The 19414-nt window shown below is 49.0% G+C and overlaps 2 protein-coding genes across 3 annotated transcripts; both read right to left on the bottom strand.

The window, feature by feature from the left end:
- Nucleotides 1–2228: 2228 nt before the first annotated feature.
- Nucleotides 2229–9908, bottom strand: LOC139041974 (NBPF family member NBPF6-like). 2 transcript variants are annotated; one of them, XR_011498103.1, is made up of 4 exons: nucleotides 9841–9908; nucleotides 6246–6482; nucleotides 5767–5941; nucleotides 2229–3411 (listed from the first exon to the last, which is right to left on the bottom strand). XR_011498103.1 is itself a non-coding variant. In XM_070497190.1 (3 exons), the coding sequence occupies exons 1-3, from the start codon at nucleotides 6550–6552 to the stop codon at nucleotides 3390–3392; spliced, it is 504 nt and encodes a 167-aa protein (XP_070353291.1). In that variant the 5' UTR covers nucleotides 6553–9240; the 3' UTR covers nucleotides 2229–3389. The 2 variants fall into 2 exon arrangements, 1 of the variants encoding a protein (XP_070353291.1); XM_070497190.1 differs by lacking the exon at nucleotides 9841–9908 and having other exon boundaries at nucleotides 6246–9240.
- Nucleotides 9909–12888: 2980 nt separating this feature from the next.
- Nucleotides 12889–18298, bottom strand: LOC123280647 (putative NBPF family member NBPF5). The gene is made up of 5 exons (XM_044758125.2): nucleotides 18172–18298; nucleotides 17862–18071; nucleotides 15802–15904; nucleotides 14783–14997; nucleotides 12889–13712 (listed from the first exon to the last, which is right to left on the bottom strand). The coding sequence occupies exons 2-5, from the start codon at nucleotides 18037–18039 to the stop codon at nucleotides 13657–13659; spliced, it is 552 nt and encodes a 183-aa protein (XP_044614060.2). The 5' UTR covers nucleotides 18040–18071; nucleotides 18172–18298; the 3' UTR covers nucleotides 12889–13656.
- Nucleotides 18299–19414: the final 1116 nt, after the last annotated feature.

The following is a 19414-nucleotide window of genomic DNA, read 5'->3' on the forward strand; positions in this document are numbered from 1 at the left end:
GAATTTCTAGCTCCTGAGTCTCCATTGGACACTAGGACTGCTGTTAGGCTGAGCTTTGAAACTGACTCTGGGAAATCTCATCCTTTCCTCCCAAACTCAGCCAGAGAGAGGAATCCTGGCTACAGACTCCAGCCTCTGTGGAGACCAGGAGTCCCTACTTCACCTCCACCCGGGCCGTGGAGGAGTTTGCAGATCTGAGTGTCAAGGCTAGACTATTTGGAATATACTTTGTTTGGTTAGGTATGAGTTGCAAACCATATAAAACCGAATTAAAGTTTTAACATTTGGCCTTTAGACATTGAAAACACAATGTAACAAATGAACCTAATTGTGCAAAAATGTTATAGAACAACCAAATGGATTAGAACTATTCCACGAGACTTTAAAACAATAATTTATCTATACCCCAGGACAGTAAGAAAACCAAAAGCTACTTTTCTCAATCGTGTTGCTAGTGGTGTTGCTGCTATCATCTTTATTCGTGTGTCTGTATAATGTGGGAAAAGCAAACGTTGTGGGATATTCTAATTCTACTACTCCCTGTGTCCTTAACGCACAATGCTTGGTGTTAGAGGAGGAGATTTAGATGAAAAACAAACGTTCAGTAAAAGCCCTGTGGTTCTCAATTCGAATTGGCAGTGTTTGCGAATCTATTTGAAGCAACTGGTATGAATTAAAGGTCCTCCTGGAAGAAAATAGGACCTCAGAATCAGAACACGCCACGCCTATCCCCTCAGACCTTATGTCCGTTAGAATCGCCCCAAAGAGAGAGACCCAGACCTGAGAAATCAACTTAGCCACTCAAAGCACCCAACCTTCCTACATAGAACTTTGGTTTCTCGTTCAGGGAAACTTAGGCATGTTGACATGCAAATCACACAGCAGACATGTGTTCCAAGGTGACAGAAGAGAAGAACAGAAATAGAGAGTCGAAAATTTCAGCTCATGAAAGGATTTCTCTCCAGATCAATCACACAGCATAGGAAAACTCTAAAATGACATACAATGAATCTGAGTTAAACGTGCCCAACAAAGCATTTGTACACACGAACAAAACAAAACCACATAAGAAATACACAACTCCAAAGAGAAGTGGACAAGAAACAGAAAATGAGAAATTAGACTTGGCAGAAATTAGGGAAAAATGGGAGAAAAAGAAAATTCTCTGAAAAATAGGCTAAATGACAAGGTTCATAAGGGCAACATATCTGTCTAAAAATACTATAAGGGACACAGAATAAAGAAATGGAAGCATCAAACAGAAGAGAAATGAAGAAAAGATGCTGCAAAAGGATCAGAGAGAAAGTCTAGATCCCGGGGAGAAACAGAACTGGGGTGGTCAACGCTAAGACCTCGCCTCCTGGAACTGACAGATTTAAAGGAAAGGAAACAACTTCCTGCGAAGCTCCAGACCCCTCTCTGCTCCTCAAAGAAGCCAATTCACATACAATAGAGAGAAAATCAATCTACGTCTACACCTCAACAGAACAACAATGCGGGACAATACCCTATAAAAACTCAGTGACAGTCATCGTGGGCAAGTACTTCATAGTCACCCAGCTGTCCCTGTGTCAAGGCAGCAGAAAAGAGTGTGGCACATACAACGCTCAGGGAGTCCTGCTTCCATCTTGAGGAGTCTTTTCAGGATGAACTCCACCCAACAAGAGAGGACTGAGGAAATTGGGACTTTTGAACAGCTGGTCGTCATTGAATGTATTTAACTGTAGATCTAAAGCAGAAATCTGGAAGGGGCCAAGGGGAGAAAAACAGTGTGTCAATGGTATTCCTTTAACTGGGTTGAAATAATTCTATGAGAAGTGGCCAGGAAGGATGGAAGAAACGAGAAAAACAGAACAAATGTCCTGGATGGTCACAGTGGTAAAAGTTTGCAGTTGAAAGATGTCATTTCAAACTCATAAAGCAATTATTAGAAGTTTGACAAGTTAGTAAGGGACTAAGATATCAAAAACACTTAGTGAAATATACAGCACTAGCTACACAGTTCTTAAATATCAAATGAAACACACACACAGAAACATGGAAACAGAAAATAGTAAATACCATCTACTACAGGTGGGTAATACAGCCTAAAACGTATGGGAGACTGTAGGACGTAACTATGAAGAAGAGAGAGAAGAATGTTTATCTTAATTTATGTTTATATCCACCCAGTCAGTCACGATGATGCTGATTATAACACTGAATTTAAAAAATTCATGAGTCCACAGTGACAGTCAAAACAAAAATTTTAATAGCATAGAAGGGGAAGGAATGTTCTTTTTCATGGCACAATGCCAACAAATACAAGGCTATAGGTATGAACGGATTAGAAAACTTCCAATGTATAAATGCAAATATGTTAATCGACATACATCAGGGATCATTAAGGATGGTAAAATATTTAGAGAAAGATCTTTAGAAAAGAGGATGTTCACACACTCTCAAAGTACCACTCACCAAATTACTTACTCATTATAGAAAGGAAAAAATGTGCCCTTACAATGAACAGATCTCGTAGGCCCCTCCATAACAACGTGACCCATGCTAGTACGGCAGTCACAGTGATGGACACACCAGACATTCTTAGTCTCCAGGTGGGCTCCACTAGGAAGCACCCAGCACTAACTACGTAGGGCTCTTGGCAAGAGGGTCGGCCTGAGTTAGTCATGAGGAAGTGGTCAGACCAGTACACAATGTAGACCATTGAACCAGACAACTGTCCTGACCTCTACAAACAAGGCAATGTCACCACCACCAAAAACAACAAAAGGTGAGGAGAGGTTTTTGGATCCAAAGGACTAAAGAAATCTTTTTAGTCGTTTAGCAGCCCAAAAGTCTCTTCTCCTTTTTGTTATCTTACTTGTGGTGACGTTGCCTTGTTTGTAGAGGTGAGGCCAGTTGTCTTGTGCAGTGGTCTAGATTCTGCACTTGTCTCAGGACTACCTCATGACTGAATTCAGGCTAAACGTTGTCACCATAGCACTGCATAGTTAGTGCTGTCTGTTCCTCGCACAGCCCAGCTGGTGGCACAGAACGCCCGGTCTGTCATGTTGTCTTTTGCCAGTTGCTCCTGATTCCGCTGATGTGCAGGACGGGAACTGAGAGCAGCAAGGGTTAAGGTCTCTCATAACCGTGTGTAGGTCTGGGCGGTGGTCTCCTCAGTGACTTAGCGCAGTTGGAGGCTGAAGGGCTGGGATTTTTCCCATCAAAGCAGGCTTTGCAGTAAAAACCTTGGAGAGTGCTTTGTGGTTGTGATGTTGATCTTCAGCATAGGATCCCTTCACTGTTCTGTTTGGGTTTTAAATTGATTTGCTGTTTCAGATTTTTTTCATCAAGTGAAAATGGTACTTTTTGTGATGCGGTTTCTTTCAAATCAGTAATATCTTTCCTTAGTTCCAGAGATCTTGGTATCTGAGAGACAGAAAGAGAAAATAAAAATGAAATGTGAGTCTTTGCAGGTCCCAATGATAGCTGAGCCTGGAGGGATGGCTATGTGGCGACAGAGGCCAGCAGGACGCTGAGCTCCTGTTGAGGGGAGGAGCTGAAGGAGGAGCACAGGCCGCTGAAGGGGAAAGTGAGAGCCACAAGGTAGAAGAAACACCTCCCTGCACTTCCATCCAGGCTGTGGTGCAGCATCGAGGGACACCCTGTCCTCACCCCACCAGGAGCCTGGTGACATCCCAGCTCAGAGTGGCTGCAGAGCCTTAGCCAGAGCCCTACCAGCCTTTCCTCAGCAGCCACTTCACTCCTGAAGCCCCTCAGTCTGGAGCAAAGTGATGGCTTTCCCACCCCTCCCAGGGAGGGATGTGCTTAGCATCCACCCCCCACATTCAGAAACAGACTGCTGTCGGAACGGAACGAGAGGACCCTGGGCAGAAAAGCACACCCTCTTTAACTCCACGTCCCAGTGCTCTGAGGAGGAGGGGCACAACGCTTGAACTGGAACCCAGGCCTCAGGCCCTTTCCATAATTTGTGGAAGGTGAGAGGAAGGGCTCCGATCTGGAGGTGTCCACAGACACTGTTGCATCACTTTGGCTCAACGGGAAAAAAGGTTTTACAGAGAAATTCTTCTCCAAAGAGACTGAGGAAAGAACCAAAAAAGGAGAAACTCAAAATGGAATTAACAAAAAGAGAGCAGGGACGGTAACCATGGCCCCATGCATTTTCCTTCATTCTTTAGCGTTGATTCCACACAGGATGCACCTTAGGGCATTTCTAGGAATATTCTCAAGATCTAGACCAAAAACTCCGAAGGGGAAGCATGAGGCACCTGGTTTGACTATGTTCTCTCCCACCCCACCCCTTTATTCCCCACAAAGCACTGCATAGGGCAAGATTCTCCTTTAGTCTTTTATGCCAGTGGAAAGAATGGCATAAGAAGCATAAACATGCAATCTTTTCCTGACTTTCAGCTGTTACTTACTATTACGTTCTCTTTACGGGAATGAGCATAAAGATTCTCTTTGGGGCTTTTACTTAACGACAAAAATTGATCAATACTAAAATTCTCAAACTGTAGTGCTGAACGCATGGGACTTGAAATCAATTGGATGGAATAGGAACTTCTAGTTTTATATGAAAAATATTAAAGAAAATACTAAATTTTATTGTGCGTAATAAGGGAGGTATTGTTTTCTGTGCACTGGGTTTCAATGAAATGCTCGTTTCCTGTTTTATCTTGTCTTCAGAAAAGTTGGAGAAACTCTCCTCAAAGAAGGGAGGTCAGAAGTCTAATCCATTCATCTACCTCTTTTATCTTCTCACTTTTTTCCACGTTGTACAAATAGTGTTGTTGAGAGAGGCATACAAATCCCCTCAATGGCTGATGGATATTCAGGCTTTTTAATGAAGCAGCCACACATTCTGGGCATTTCTATTCTGAACCTGAGATCATCGTAGAGGAATGGTCCTTGTCATGTCTAGCTGCATGTTAGAATCCCTGGGGAGCGTTTGAAATCTACTGAAGCCCAAGCCCCACTCCTGACAATTTAAATGAGAATCGCCAGGTGGGAGGTCAAGGCACTGATCTTAATTAAATTTTCACCAGGTGCTTATTACAGGGCAGTGTTAATGCCAGCTCCAATGAGGCCCTGACGTGAGGATGCTGAGTCCCTGGAAGCCCCATGCACATTAGCACAGGCCTGCACATGTGGGCCGAGGAGAAAGCTGGCTCCAGGCCAGTCCAGCACTCCCACCTGTGACCCAGGTTCTCATTTGGTTTTTGTCATCTGGGCTCTTTGTCCTCAGTTTTAACACTTCTTCTTCTTCTTCACATGGAGAGGTCCACGGTTAAGGGTTGTCCTAGGTCAGATTCCCAAAATGACTCAGGAGGAAGATCCATGTGTGAGTGATTCATTGAGAAGAAAGAGGCAGTGGAGTTGGGGAAGCTGGGAAGGGAAGGCAAAGAAATGAAGAAAGTGTGTGATTTCAGGCAAAGTGCCTTGTGTTCAGCGGCATCAGTGATGCTCTTGTGATGAGGAGGACCATGGGCTCAGGCTTCCCCGTGGCTAAGATGAAAGCAGAGAGGGAATATCAGGACAGCAGCGGCAGGAACACAGCAGAGTTCAGAGGGCAAACGAGATGGAGCTGGAAGGGCCTGGCAGGGTGGCAGCCCCCATGGAAAACAGAGGGAAGGCCAGACAGAGGTCGCATCAGCTGTTGGAGTGAACAAATGAGGAAGAGAAGAGACAGCGGGAGATTGAGCTAGAATCTTAGCTAGAGAGCCATGAGGCATAAGTGCATCTAAGAGCCACCGATGTGATTACCTCAGTACCCTCAGCTGAAGGCTGGGGAAATTGCATGTTATCCTCCACTTGTTGAAGAGCAGTTTTCTTTTGATAATCTTCTGTTTCTGGGCACTTAAGGCCGCTGAGCCCTCAAGAGCATCACCCTCCAGCTTGGGAGGTTTCTTTCCTCTGAGGGAAGCATCGAAACCCAGTCCTGAAAAATAAAACCACAGCCAACAGGATCCATTGTTATTCCTGATCGTACTGGGACTTAATCCTCCACCCAGGAGGGACATCAAATAAGCAGAGTGGCCAGAACAAGAAAGGCCACTGAAAGTCCATGGGTGAGGTGAGGCCAATGGCAACACTTTCATATTTTCTCTTTCTTTGATTTTACTCACACTACCCAGTAGTGATGAGATTGCCAGGAGGTGTGGGAGAGGCCCATCACCTCCCCGCTCCCACCCTCTGACGACTAACAATGGACCAGAGCTTCGTATTCCCCTTTTCTCTCTCACCTTGGAAGAGCGGCCACTGATTTCTGAAGGGATCGTGGGCTCTAAAGCTCCAGGTGGTGGAGCAAAGGCCAAGCCTGGCTTTGCCATCACCACAGTCCAACTGGTCCAGCTGCAGCAGCAGATAACTGGTCACCTGGGTGCCTGGCTGCAGCTGTGTCTGTGAAGCTTGCAGCTCTGGCCTTTGGAAACTCCAGTTTGTCCTCAAAGGCCCTCGGTGACTGGCCTCCAGGGTGGGAGCTGAAAGGAGAAGAGGGCTCAGTGGGACCAATCCCAGCTTTCCTTTCCTCAGCCCTGGGAGCCCACCCATTTCTAATGTCCATGCCTGTCAGTGAGACCACCCAGCAACCCAAAGCAAAAAGGCAGACCTCATGTACATGAAGGAGCTGTCAGCTTCACGTGTGTCCCTGGGGATGCTGAGATGGCAGGTGACAGGATGCAGTGTCCCAGAAGTGAGAAACCCACTGAGTCCAGAGGATTTTGGATGGAAGGATGAAGTCATGCCTGTGAATCTGTTCTCATTAACTTAGTCCTATAGCTTAGAGAGAAGGTTCTAGAGAGGCCTTAGGACATGGGGGAGAAAGCGATGTTGACGTGTACCCACAGTATAAAAGAACAGGGAGAGAAGTACGGCCACAAGTCTTCAGGTCCGGTAGAAGACACATTTGGGAAAACGTAGAACAGGGACCGAGTTATCCGAAGTTTTGTAAAGTTCTGCGGCCTTTTGAGCAGCTTTGTCTGTAATTTTTGACTGCCCTCCACCCACCCACACATGTAAATATCTATAGCCACGCAGGGCACCGGCAGCTACAGGACATGTAGTAGAGGTCTGAGTCCCCGATTGGAAACTTAGGGACAGAGAAGTGCCACAGAGTCAGACTTTGTGGTTCTTCAGGGAGGTAAGAGAGCGCTCAATCCTGTGTCCCACACCCCTCGGTGGGGGCTGGGCAGTTCTCCCTAATAAACGTGTATATTTTGACTGTGCAATGAACACATACTCTCAGAAAGGGGGCTAACAAAGACTTCAAATAGCCTCAGGCCAGTCCAGGTCAGACTCAGGCGGGCTCCTGGCCCGCAGGGCCTGCTCTGCACTGCGAGGGCTCCCCTCTCTCCTGCCCTCTAGCCATCCTCATTCTCACCAAGGGTTCACTGTTCCATAGAAATGTCTCTGTGTGTCTGTTGCCATTTCGTCTTCCAGATCACAGACTCTCCTGACTCCTGTCCGTGCTCCATCCAGCCTCCCTCAAGGTGCGTTCCCTGGTTCCATGCTCTCTCACCAGCAAATGTCTCACCCGCCTTCTTACCCCAGATCCTGCCCCATCCTGTGCCTGCTCTGCTGGGGGAACTTCCTCTCCCCTCTCTTCTACACACTCTCAACTCTGCACCTCCTTTGCACTCCCTCCTTCTCTCTTCTGGCCCCTCTTTCTTCTACAGCATCGCTTCCCACACCTCCCTTAGATAAATCCTCTGGAATCAGCCTGCCCTCCAGCCCCCACCCCAGCCCTGCACCACATGCCTCTTCTGGCTTCCAGGTCTTTTTCCACAAGGACTTCTCTCGGGCTGTACCCTGTACTGCCTGTAGCCCCTCTGCTGCCATACACAGTGTTTACATGTTGTCATCAGCGAACCCCAACACAGGACGGGTCCGTGTAGAATTTAGGTGATCTCTTCACTTATCTCAGCCCATCTGCATGGGGCAATTTGTCCTTTCCTGCTGCATTTTGAACGATGGCCTGGCAAGGCCATGCCAGATCACACACATCTCACTTCTGACGTGTGTCTGAGCATTTCTCATCCTCCTCATGGGGACCGAGACCTGGCTGTCAGAGTAACCGAGACAGAGATGTGCAGCTTTACAACGGCGGCAGGACAACTCTAAGTGAGAGCAGAAAAGCCCTGAGGGCAGGGGCTGGTGAGACAGATCTCTCAGCCCTGGCTGATTTTCCATGGAGAGAGCTCCTCATGGAGCTGCAGCTCCCCTGGGAGGGCCTGGGTGAGCCGCTGGCTCTGCTCACAGGACGGAGTGCTCTGAGAGGGTAGGAGCTGGCAGATCGGCATGAGTGGAAACAGGAGTTCTTTGGATGACTCTCCCAACTTTTCTGTTTAAGTTTAAAATTATTTGACATAGTTTGGAACAAAGCACAAGGAAGAGGGTGAGCACCATCCCCGCTTAGTCCCTGATGTTCCGACTGCTGAGAGCAGGAGACAGAGCCTGAGCAGGGGAGTCAGGCCAAACGGGGGCCACAGTCACACTGTGCACTGACTGGGGGTCTGGGGCTAGCAAAGTGACCTTGCTGAGCCTCAGTGCCCTCGGCTCCAACGTGAGATACCTCACCTATTGAGAGTGGCTCTGTGAGGACCGAACGGGTTATAGTGTCCACGGAGCTCACTTGCTAAGGGGCGTGGCACACAACAGACACAAAAGACCTGTGTGACATTTTCAGTCATGAATTGTTGTGATCCTCAGAAAGCCTTCGATTCTCTGCACCTCGGGAAGAACGGGAAACAGGAAAGAGGACGGTGCAGTGTGAAAAGGCACTTACTGACCCGAAAAGGTTGAAGGACAAGTTGTTCATGGTCGATTTCACTATAAAATAGTCAGAGAGAGTCAGGAACACCACAGAGTTTCTGGCTCTTCCTACAAGATGATTTCATGAGTAAAGGCTCCTAACAATCCAACCGTCTCGGCCAGAAGAGAAGTCCGGAAGATCGCCTCCGGGAGAGGAGATGAAAACTGTGTTTGAATCTCCCTGCTTGAGGAAATGGCGGCCCCAGTGGGATCTTGCTCACCAGGGAGGACTTTTCTGGAGATAATGGATAGGGAAGCTTGTGTGCTTTGCTCATAAATTAGGCCAATACCCCCATCAGGTACACAGGCTGTTGATAGTTTACATGAGATGATACCGCCGAGACTAGACACGTGATTGAAACTACAACCTCCACACGGAATAAATCAATGGTGTTGCACAAAGGACGAAACCCATGGCCATTGGTGGAGGATGAAAAATCAGAATGACAGCTTTGGCTTCATTGAAAACACAGAAACAGGCAGGATTTGGTGTTCAGGATCTCGTATCCAAATGCTTCAGAAGCGGGTTGGCACCCCAGGGGAAAAACTTTGAGCTTGGGAACCATGTAATACATGTTGCAAATATTGAGCAGACTGCAAACCTGTGTGGAAAGCCAGAGAGTTTGTACAAAACTACTCAGGAAATACAAGCAGCAACATCATTCCATGAGTATGAGAATTCTTAGGATGAAAAAGAGATGTTTTTCACAAATTCCTCCAGGTAACAATATGATGGCTGAGACTTTTCCATTATCCCTCTATTTCCCCTCTTGAACCTGACTTGATAGGAACAGTCTGCAGTTGTGAGAAATGCCAGGTGACAGGAGTTGAGACTAGAAGAAGAAAACTATCCGACCACAGGATGCTTCTTAAAATTAACTGCAGGAGCACAACTCAAACTAGAAGGAGTTTACAGAACCCATTGGCAGGGATGCACCTCTCAGCCAATGCAGGGTGCTGGATTCAAAGAACATAGACATTACCAGAAAACTGCAAGGAATTTGTGCCATTTACAGTGGGAGTACTCACCCTCTGCATCCAGGGTTTGGAAGATTTCGTGTCTGTCAAATGACAATGAAGAATCACTGTAAGGTCTGTAGGAGGAGGACAGGTCATGTTCAATGGAACAACAAACAAAATATTTATTCACAGCGTCCTTGGGGAATCCATTATCTTTCATATAGAGCAGATTGCTGCTGAGGGTGTTGGGGTACAGATGAGTGAAGATAAAAAAAAGGCATTAGGAAAGACAAAAACCAAGGGATGGTTTGGATGGGAAGGATGAGAGTGGGATCACCTAAAACAGAATTAAGGCACCCATGAAGAGAGAAAAAGGAAACTTGCCCTGTCTAGGAAGAGAGTGTGGTTGGAAAGTGAACAGGAGAGAGAGGGAGATCATTAGAGAGAAAAAGAGAAAGAGGGAAAGACAAGTGGAACAAGGACCCAGCAGACATAGCTTAGAGGATGGAGGAAAAGAAAAGATTATGAGAAAGAGGGAAAAAATGTGATGAGAAAGAGGATTGAGTATACTAGGAGACGAGAGACATGAAAAACGTAAACTCAGAGAAGAAGAAGGGTGGCATGAATAGTATTGCATAAAGTGGGCAGGACATAAACCAAGCAGCCAAGGGTAAACTGACTCTGGCATGAGGGTAAACGCAGAGGAAGCTGGGCTTTCGGATGTATTTTAGTACCAATTGGGGCATGATGCGGACTATGGTCACGAATGACCGTCTTGGCCGGGAAATAGCCGCCACCGTGGGAACGGAAACCGGGCAGAGGCAGACATGCGTCCTCCGCTGGGTGATGGAAAAAAGAGAGAACGGGAGAGCGCACGCCATCCGCTGACAGATGAGCACACCTCCAGCATCTGACTGCACGTGACCACACTGGAGAGAGATCACGGAATTGGCCCATCTGAGGACCACGGTGAGAAACACAGAGCACTCTGGGAAAGGGACGCTTGGCGGTTGCGTGCGTGGGGGAAACGGGGATAGTCAGCGCTCGCTGAATTCCCTCGATCGGAGATGCCCAGATGGCCCCTTCCAATGGAGTCCCGGGATTCTTCCAAGTTACCTGCAACACAGGCCGTCTTGGACGCCCCCGTCGTCCTCCGGATCGGTGTGTTGGCCTGGAAAGAAATTCGCACGGGGCCAGTCACACTAAGCAGATCCCCACTCGACCCTTGGGAATCCAGTGTCCAGTCCCAGCCCAGGGACCTCCACACCCTCAGCGTGACAACGGCAGACGGGAAGAGCAATCTGCCAGGAGACCTCAGGCGGTGTCTCGTGAAAGCGCCGGCCTGGCTTTCCTGAGCCAGCGGGCCGCGTCTCCCCGATCGGGGAGGCCCTCAGCCCAGGATGCTCTCCCGAGTCTGGGAAAACAGCCAAAGAGGCGTGGGGCTCACGCCTTCTGGGGCACCAGCCTAAGTGCCTGCTCGCACAAGTGCTGCGCTACTCAGCCTTCTCTGCGCGGGGACACTAGTTGTGGAGGCTCGAGTCGAACTCATCGCCTGAGGGGAGAAGGCCGGCTGCACTCTACAAACCCTGGCATCCAGAGGCATCGTCGCCCCCTGCTCCGCAGAAACACTGGCCACCCTGTGGGCTGGGAGAAGGCCAAGGCCTAGGCTCGCACGCGGGAAACACGGGAGCACGGGAAACGGGACAGGTGGCTAGGGGCGTTCTTCCGAGGACTGCTTCGGAAGAGAGGCCAACGTGACGGAGACGGAGAGTGGGGCCCACAAGAGTGAAGCCCGGGAGGCGTCTCGGAGGCAGATGTCCACAAGGAGGCCAGGCGCACGGGGTGGGCCTAGAATCTGGAGGGACACGCCTCAGGCGTGAAAGTTAGGGCACTGAAGGTGCGAGGAGACATTTCACGCCAGTGGGGATGTTGGACAGACACCTGCCCTGGCGCTACGTGCGGCCTAGGGGAGCTGAGTTTGTCCTGCCGGCTTTGGGTCCCGTGATGTGTCACTGGGGCCAGGGGCACCTGGGCGCATCCTGGCAAGAAGGAAGGGAGCGCAGCGCCCTCAAGCGTCTCCCGTCTGTGCTTCCAACTCCATCCTCCAGCCTGCTTCCCTTCAATGTGTGTGTCTGCACAGCCCGAGGGCTGGCATGCCAAGGACACGGACCGCCCAGGGAGTCCAGCTGGAGCCTTATCCCCTGCACAGCGGCAATACTTACTGGGGGTGTCTGCCAGGGAGGAGACGGCCAGGCCCTGGAAGCAGAAGACGGCACTGCTCGACTGAGTCCAGCAGGACTCGGACTGGCCGACATCCGTGGCACATGTCCAGGAGTATTCCTCCAGGCACGCTCTCGGGAGCGGAGGCTCGACCGTGGGCGGCACATCCCTGCCGAGCCTGTGGGGGGAGGGAGGGCTCAAGTGGAGACAAGCGGCTTTGGGAAACACACATTCCTAGAGCTGCTTTCCCTGGAAGGTGGAAGGGTCTGCTCACAGAAGAGCAATAGGAAGGGCTCAGCCAGGGAGATCACACAATCCTCCTCTGGCTGGGGCCAGGCCGCAGTTGAAGTGGGAACAGGAGAGAGAGCTGGAAAAAGACAGAGACAGAGACAGAGAGGGCCGGGGGGTGGGGCGCGCAGGGAGAGAGACAGAGAGCGCGAGAGAGCGAGCGATCCAGCGTGAGCCGACGAGAGACAGACAGACACAGACACAGACACAGAGACAGAGAGACAGACAGAGAGAGACACAGAGAGAGAGAGAGGGAGAGAGACAGACACACAGACAGAGACAGAGGAGGAGAGAGCGAGCAGAGCTTGCTCAGAGCACCGAGCAGAAAATGAGCTCTTGAGCAAGGAGAACGAGCGCCTCCACTCCACAAGAGTCATCACACACCCACCCACTCAGAGGACCCTAAAGGCGGCGTCAACACTCTTGCATCCAGTTGGTGGAAATGCACAGACAGCTGCCAAGTGAACCCTGCCTGGGCTCTGGCACCACTGTCGACTCCTAGAAATCTGGAAGCTGCAAGGTCTGCCTCTCTCCCGACTGGGGCATGCTGCGGACTTTGGTCACGAATGACCGTCTTGGCCGGGAAATAGCCGCCACCGTGGGAACGGAAACCGGGCAGAGGCAGACATGCGTCCTCCGCTGGGTGACGGAAAAAAGAGAGAACGGGAGAGCGCACGCCATCCGCTGACAGATGAGCACACCTCCGGCATCTGACTGCACGTGACCACACTGGAGAGAGATCACGGAATTGGCCCATCTGAGGACCACGGTGAGAAACACAGAGCACTCTGGGAAAGGGACACTTGGTGGTTGTCTGCATGGGGAAACGGGGATAGCGAGCACTTCCTGATGTCCCTATACCTGAGATCATCACATTTCCCCTTCAAATGAAGTCCCTTCTTGTTTCATTGTATAATCCCTATGATGGTCTCCATTCTATGCTTCTTTCTCTGACTGTTTACAGAACAGGTACATTTTTCTCATCTCACTCCATTTTTGTTGTTTAATGCGGTTAATCATCCCTTTAGTTTTTGCACTGCTAGTTTACTTCCTTCCAGAGACCATCATTAATGTGTAGCAGTTAGATATGCGTCTCACCCTGATTTTTCTTGCAGGAGAGAATAGAGCTTTTCTCTATGTGCATGATTTCCTAAGGGTGTTGCGTTCTCTTGTGTCAGACTTACAGGTCCATAGAGATGAGTAACATTGAAGTTAACAGAGCCTTTTCCTTGTTGGTTGAGTGAATTAAATCATTACAACCTCCACGTTTCCTTCTCTTGCCTCTGGCATTTGTGACTTTGTTCCCCTCACTTACTGTTCTTTCTGATACCGTCTCCACATTTTCCCCACCCATTACCGGCACCAGATTATTCATTGTCACCTGTGAGTCAGTGTGCCTTGTGTCTTTTCATCTTCCTTGTCTTCGTTATTCCCTGCAAATAAATTCAGAAATGTCCAGTTAGCTCTTTCCCACTTTAACCTCTATAAACGCAGTGACCTCAACAGCCATAGAGACATAAATATCTATGCAGGAGTCCATATGGTCTTGAAGTCCTAGTGCATTGTCTTGAAAGCATTGCCCCAGCATGGATTTCTGATTTACCAGGCGGTGTGTCTGTGATCCGCTGGATCACCATCATTGCAGACTCTGCCTGAAATTGGGCAAAAGTTTAAGCTGTCTTTTGTTCCTCATATCACTGGGTACTTGTCCAGCTTCCATCTTGAATTCTGCGACTGCGTGCTCCATTCTGCCACAAATCCTGCCAAAGGCACAGGCCCTATATCCCTTCCCAGCTCTCACACAGAGAACCTCGTCCTTTCTCTAAGGAGACAAGAAAGAACCCAAGCCAACATCCCTCATCTGGGGACTTTAAGGGCCCTCCAAGTTGGCTTCTGTGTGTTGTGGAGGGAAATTCTCTCTACGGAAAGGTCTCCAGTCTAAACTCTCTACCACCAAGTTCTACCACATCCAGTACCTTGCCCAACCCCACAGAGCGAGGGGCTTGCTTTGTTCTCAAGTGCATTCATAGACATTCCTACGTTTGATGACTACAGCTACCGTGAACAGATTATTGGATCCATTTTACTGCTGAGGAGATTGATACAGATGAAGTAAAAATCAATCTCTCACCCAGTGTTAGTACCGTCAGCTCTCAGGCTGGAGCCTGGGAATGGCCACCCTTAGTCCAAGGCTCTTTTCACTCAAACAAGCTGCCTCCTGTCACATCCTCTTTTGTGTCCTCTGACAGTAGGTAGGTGTGGCCTCCTGCCCTAAAGGTCACAGTCCATCAGGAAGGAAGCCGACACTTGCACCACTATGACCTCCACCCTGGGCATATCTGCTCTCTGCGCCCACCTAGCCAGTCCTGGTCCTACCATGGTCCCAAGTGCAACACGCAAACTGGGACAGCTAGTCAAAACATTACGAGGGGAGGTGTAGAGGGTCTTGTGAGCCAGGCACCTTGGAGAAGTTCAGTGCAGTGAGGGCCTGTGGCCACCTTACCTGGGCCGAGTATGTGGGCAAGGTGCTTGGCCAGCCTATATCCCTCAGCCAGTTGCTGGCGGAAGGCCTGCCCTTGGTGGTCATCAGAGCCGTTGTGTGTCAGCAGGTCATTGAGGTGCTGACTCAGCAGGGCCCACACTTCTCGCCCTTCCTGTAACTTGTGCCGCAGATAGGCCAGTTGCTGCTCCTGCTCTTGAATTAGGAGATTGGATTCCCTAAGGTGGGACAGAAGAGAAAACTTGAGAGTCCAAAGGGATGAGTGACAGATTCTAAAGATTTTCAAGATTTCTGTGAGAACTGCCCCCAAGGAGTCCTCAGAGAATTCTGGCCGATGTGTGGCGACTTGCCTGTGGCAAAGAGAAAGAGGAAGGTAAATCACAGGTTTCCTCTGTATCAGAGAGAGCTCCTGTCAGATTCCTGGACATCCTACTCATTGTTCCTGCTGTCAACAAAACCAGGTGTCTTCCTAAACCTGTTTTAAAAACGTGTCTCTTCAGTTACCCCCTTCAGCCATGCCCGCTTCTATGTTGAAATACACATGGTGCATTCTGCAGTGAATGGACACAAAGCCACACACAGAAATGTGCACGAGCACAGCTGGGTTAGCTGGAAAGAACACGAGAATGACAGGGTCAAGGAGACAGAATTCTTTAGAAAGAAAACACAACAAGCCCTCGTGAGACAGGCGGTGATTGTGATTAAAGGGAAATGAGCGGGTGATGGCACAACACTGTCAACATACTAAATGCCACTGAATTGTTCACCTCAATTTGTGCAAATTCGTGTTTGGTGAATTTCAGTTCAAAAATTTATAGTTTTGAAAAAAAAGAGTAAGTGAGCCTCTGGATAACTGGAGTCCATAATTTTCCAATTACTTTTCCCTAGTTGCTTTATAAACATTTGAACACAAGTGCCTGCCGTGTACATTTCTGCCTTCTCTTGGCCCAAAGTTGCTCCCTGCCCCACTTCAGCTTTTCCCACAGCTACCCACCAGCCTACCCCCACACAGCCCTCCTTACCTGAGCTTCTTGGCTAGCGTTGACTCCTCTGCCAGCTTCCCCTCCTCAAAAGGCAGCTTGTCCCCAAGCACGGATTCAATGATGTCTTTGCACTCTCCACACTCTGAAAAAGGACAGAGAGCCCTGCCTCAGTGGAAAGCTGGCCATGCTGCTGTGGTCACTGCCTTCAAGGGAGGAAGCAGGGTCCATGCCCAGTACCAGGCTCCACACTGGGATTTCCGCATCTTATTCTTCGGCCTCCAAACTACTACACAGCATTGGGTTACTCCCCATTTTAGAGCTGAGGAAAGAGAAGCTCCAAGGCACAGAAAGTAACTAGATACATTAACTTCTATTTGACAAAGGCAGAATTCCCATCCCCTGAGACTGACCCTGAGTCGTGGGCCTTAGTCACGTTACCAAGCCTCGCAGCCTCTTAAGTGAAACACCAAGCAGGCGCTGTGCTTGGGAAGGCCCTGTGGACTCTACTGACTGTTGGTTCCCTTGAGCTCAGAATTTCAAGGTCAAGTACATCCAAGATAAAGACATTTATATGGATTCAACCCTGTAAAATATTATGCATTTGCCCATAAATTTCTGAAGGAAACGTGCACAGATACTAAGAAAGTTTGTGTTAAATTAAAAGCAATAGAAGGAAGAACTAACAAATAGTGTTGGCCTGTGACAGGGACTTACAGAAATCATCCATGTGATGCATTGCAACAACTCAAACAAGTAGGTACCATGACAGCACCGTACTAACAGAGGAGGAAACTGAGGCACAGAAAGACACACAGCTTGGATTGGAGCCCAGAAAGACTGGCCCAGAGTCCATGCTCTTCACCACTGCACCGTGTTACATTGACACCCAGGTCTTAAGTGATATCTTTCTTCTTCATCAGCTTCAAAATGTGTTTCCTACAGTTACGCTGTGATTCTAAGGCAGGATGTAAATAAAACTTCGTTTGTCCTTTCCTGAAAGCTCATCTCTTCAGTTTTTAAATGGCAGGCTTTGATTTTCTCTGTGTCAGTCATTTTAGTTACTCCCCCCTCAATGGCTTATTGAAAAGCAATTGTAGGAAACGACCCCAATTCAGGCTCCGAGTTGTCAAGATCCTTCTAAACACTCTGCTGTGCACATGCCCTGGTTGTCACGGTTCTTGTCGTCACTACAGCCCAGTCTCACTGAGCAGGCAATCGAGCTTCCAGTTTTGAGGCTGACTGGGGCAGGGAAGGGCCTGCCTCACACACTGGCTTGAGTTTTCCTGGGGCTGGTGGTCTCCCCCACCTACCTCACTTTGTGGCCTCAATTTGGCCACAGGTCTCATAGCCCAGACTCTCAAGGTCACCTGGACCTGTTGGTTGCCTTGCATCCCTGAGGGTTCACCAGCTGAGAGGGAGATACAGGTGGCGGGACAGATTCTCTGGTTTCCATAGAAACAGCCCCAACCTTACCACAGGGTGTCAAACGTCTTCCTCAGACTCAGGAAGAAGAGCCCGTGCCCTGGAAGAGAGGGCTTCCCTCTCACCAGGGCATTCCCTGTCTTGATGGTGTCACTCCTGGATAGCACAGTTTCGGTGAGGAGCATATTCATCTTTAAGCTCCTATAAAGCAGCTACTATCATCTGTTTTCCCACTGTAAGTAGCACAGTGCTTTGCCCATGGGACCTCAGAGAAGCTTGAACTGAGGGAGTTCACTTGTCCCAGACATTTAGGCCAAGAGCGATGCAGGATGTGGTAAAGGACAGAGAGGATGCTGAGAGAAACAGTGCAGCCCTTTCCTGAGAGGAAGACGCAATTGTGTGGCTGCACCAGCAATCGATGTCTGGGACTCGAATTCTAAAGCCGCCCTATGCCACACTGCAAATCTGAAAAAGTTGCTAAACTCTTTGTGCATCAGTTTCTCCATCCCCAGCAAAATGAGGGCAAAATACCTACCTCTGACTTTCCTGGATTGTGGTCAGAATGAAAGTTATTTTGACAAAGGGACCAGAGGATAAAGTCTGGAGAAATTTTAGCGTCTTAGAGGGCAGACAGGGATCACTCACCCATCTGGGGAGCACGGCCCTGGGAGACTTACTGTGCTTCTGCAGCTCGGTGGCCAGGGAGTAGGCAGCAGCTTCGGATACAAGGAATTCCTCCATGAGGGCTTGGAAGTCCTGCTTGCTTTGTGCCAGCTGTGAACGCAATTCCTGGTTGGACTCCTGGAGGGTCACCTCTGCCCTCGGATCAGACAAAGCGTGAGGACACACGGCCATGGTGATGTTGGCAGAAGAGGTAGAGCCAGAGACTGGGCAGAGAATCCCAAACACATAACGAGTTAAAAACAAGCAAAAACAAAAAGGTTTCATCAGGCCAGAGGGGTGTTTACACAAGAATCCTTAACTTACCGTTGGGGACAACTAGATCAACACTCCACAACAGCTGAGGGTCCGGAACTGCCAAAACAAGGTTCAAGATGACAGAGCTCAGAGCCACAGGCACCGCCTGCAGCTCAGAGTCAGACAGGAGTGATGGAGAGAGGCCCCAGCGCGCCGGTTAACGGTCTGGCGTTGCAATAACAGAATTGGAAGGTGGAGGTGTCATGGAATCTTAGGAGGCCCTGCCTTCCAGTTGCCTAGGCCCTGCTGCTACCCCAGGCTGCCCGGCCTTTTCTGAAGGCCACTGCTGATGGGCATCACCCCAAAGCAGCTGTCTACTCTCGTGGTGACACTACCGACCTGTCTCTTTCCAGAAAATATCTAAGCTTGGTTCTCAGTGCCCATTCCTGTGTGCATCTCAAAACAGAAAGAGAAACCAGTGTCCCAACAAAGTTTGTCTTCTGAAGCACCGTCACGAAGTCACCCCACTTTCTCTCTAAATGTAAACAGATCTTAAGGTTTTCCCAGACGTGAAAGATGGCAAACTTTTAGACTCTCATGCTGCTATTCGCTGGGCTTTCTCCAGTTTTTTCTACATCCATTAAAAGGGACAAAAGCAGAGTGTAATACTAAGTGAATGAATAGTTCGTTAAAAAATTATTCTCTGTCCTGACTCACAATACTCCTCTTGCTGCACCCCTGTGTTGTGTCGACTTCTTGCCCCTCACTAGGGCAGCATGTTGGCTTATCTTCAAACTTAAGTCAGTGTGACATCTCTACCTCCTAAAATCCTTCTCTATGTGTGGGCCGCTTTTGTGGTTGTTACTTTTTAAATGTCCGTAAACACTATCTTTCCTACTTGTTGCTTCCGGATATCCACATATTATGCCTTCTAGTCAAACAAGAGCTCTTTTCCAGCTCTGAAAATGATTACAGTGGTTTATGAGTATATCCTGAATACACGTAGTGGCCCTTTCTTTTGCAAACACTTGTCAACCTGATGCTATTTCTTGTCATCATTCAGTTCACTCACGTTTGGAACAGATCAGGGATGCGGAGCAGTGTTGATGGATTGTTGCTGGACAGATCCCTTCGAGCTGTCATCATGCTACTGACCTGCGGTTATATTCCTCTACCAGAATGTGGAATTTCAAGGTCACGGTTCAGGGATGGTGGATGACCCACAGTGTTATGTGTGTGATGGGGTTCAGTGACAGAGAAGGTGAGGTTGGCAAGAGAGGCACAGGCAGGCAGGGGAAAGTGGTGCCCTGAA

The sequence above is a fragment of the Equus asinus genome, chromosome 25 (genome assembly GCF_041296235.1).
Source record: "Equus asinus isolate D_3611 breed Donkey chromosome 25, EquAss-T2T_v2, whole genome shotgun sequence".
Lineage (NCBI taxonomy): Eukaryota > Metazoa > Chordata > Mammalia > Perissodactyla > Equidae > Equus > Equus asinus.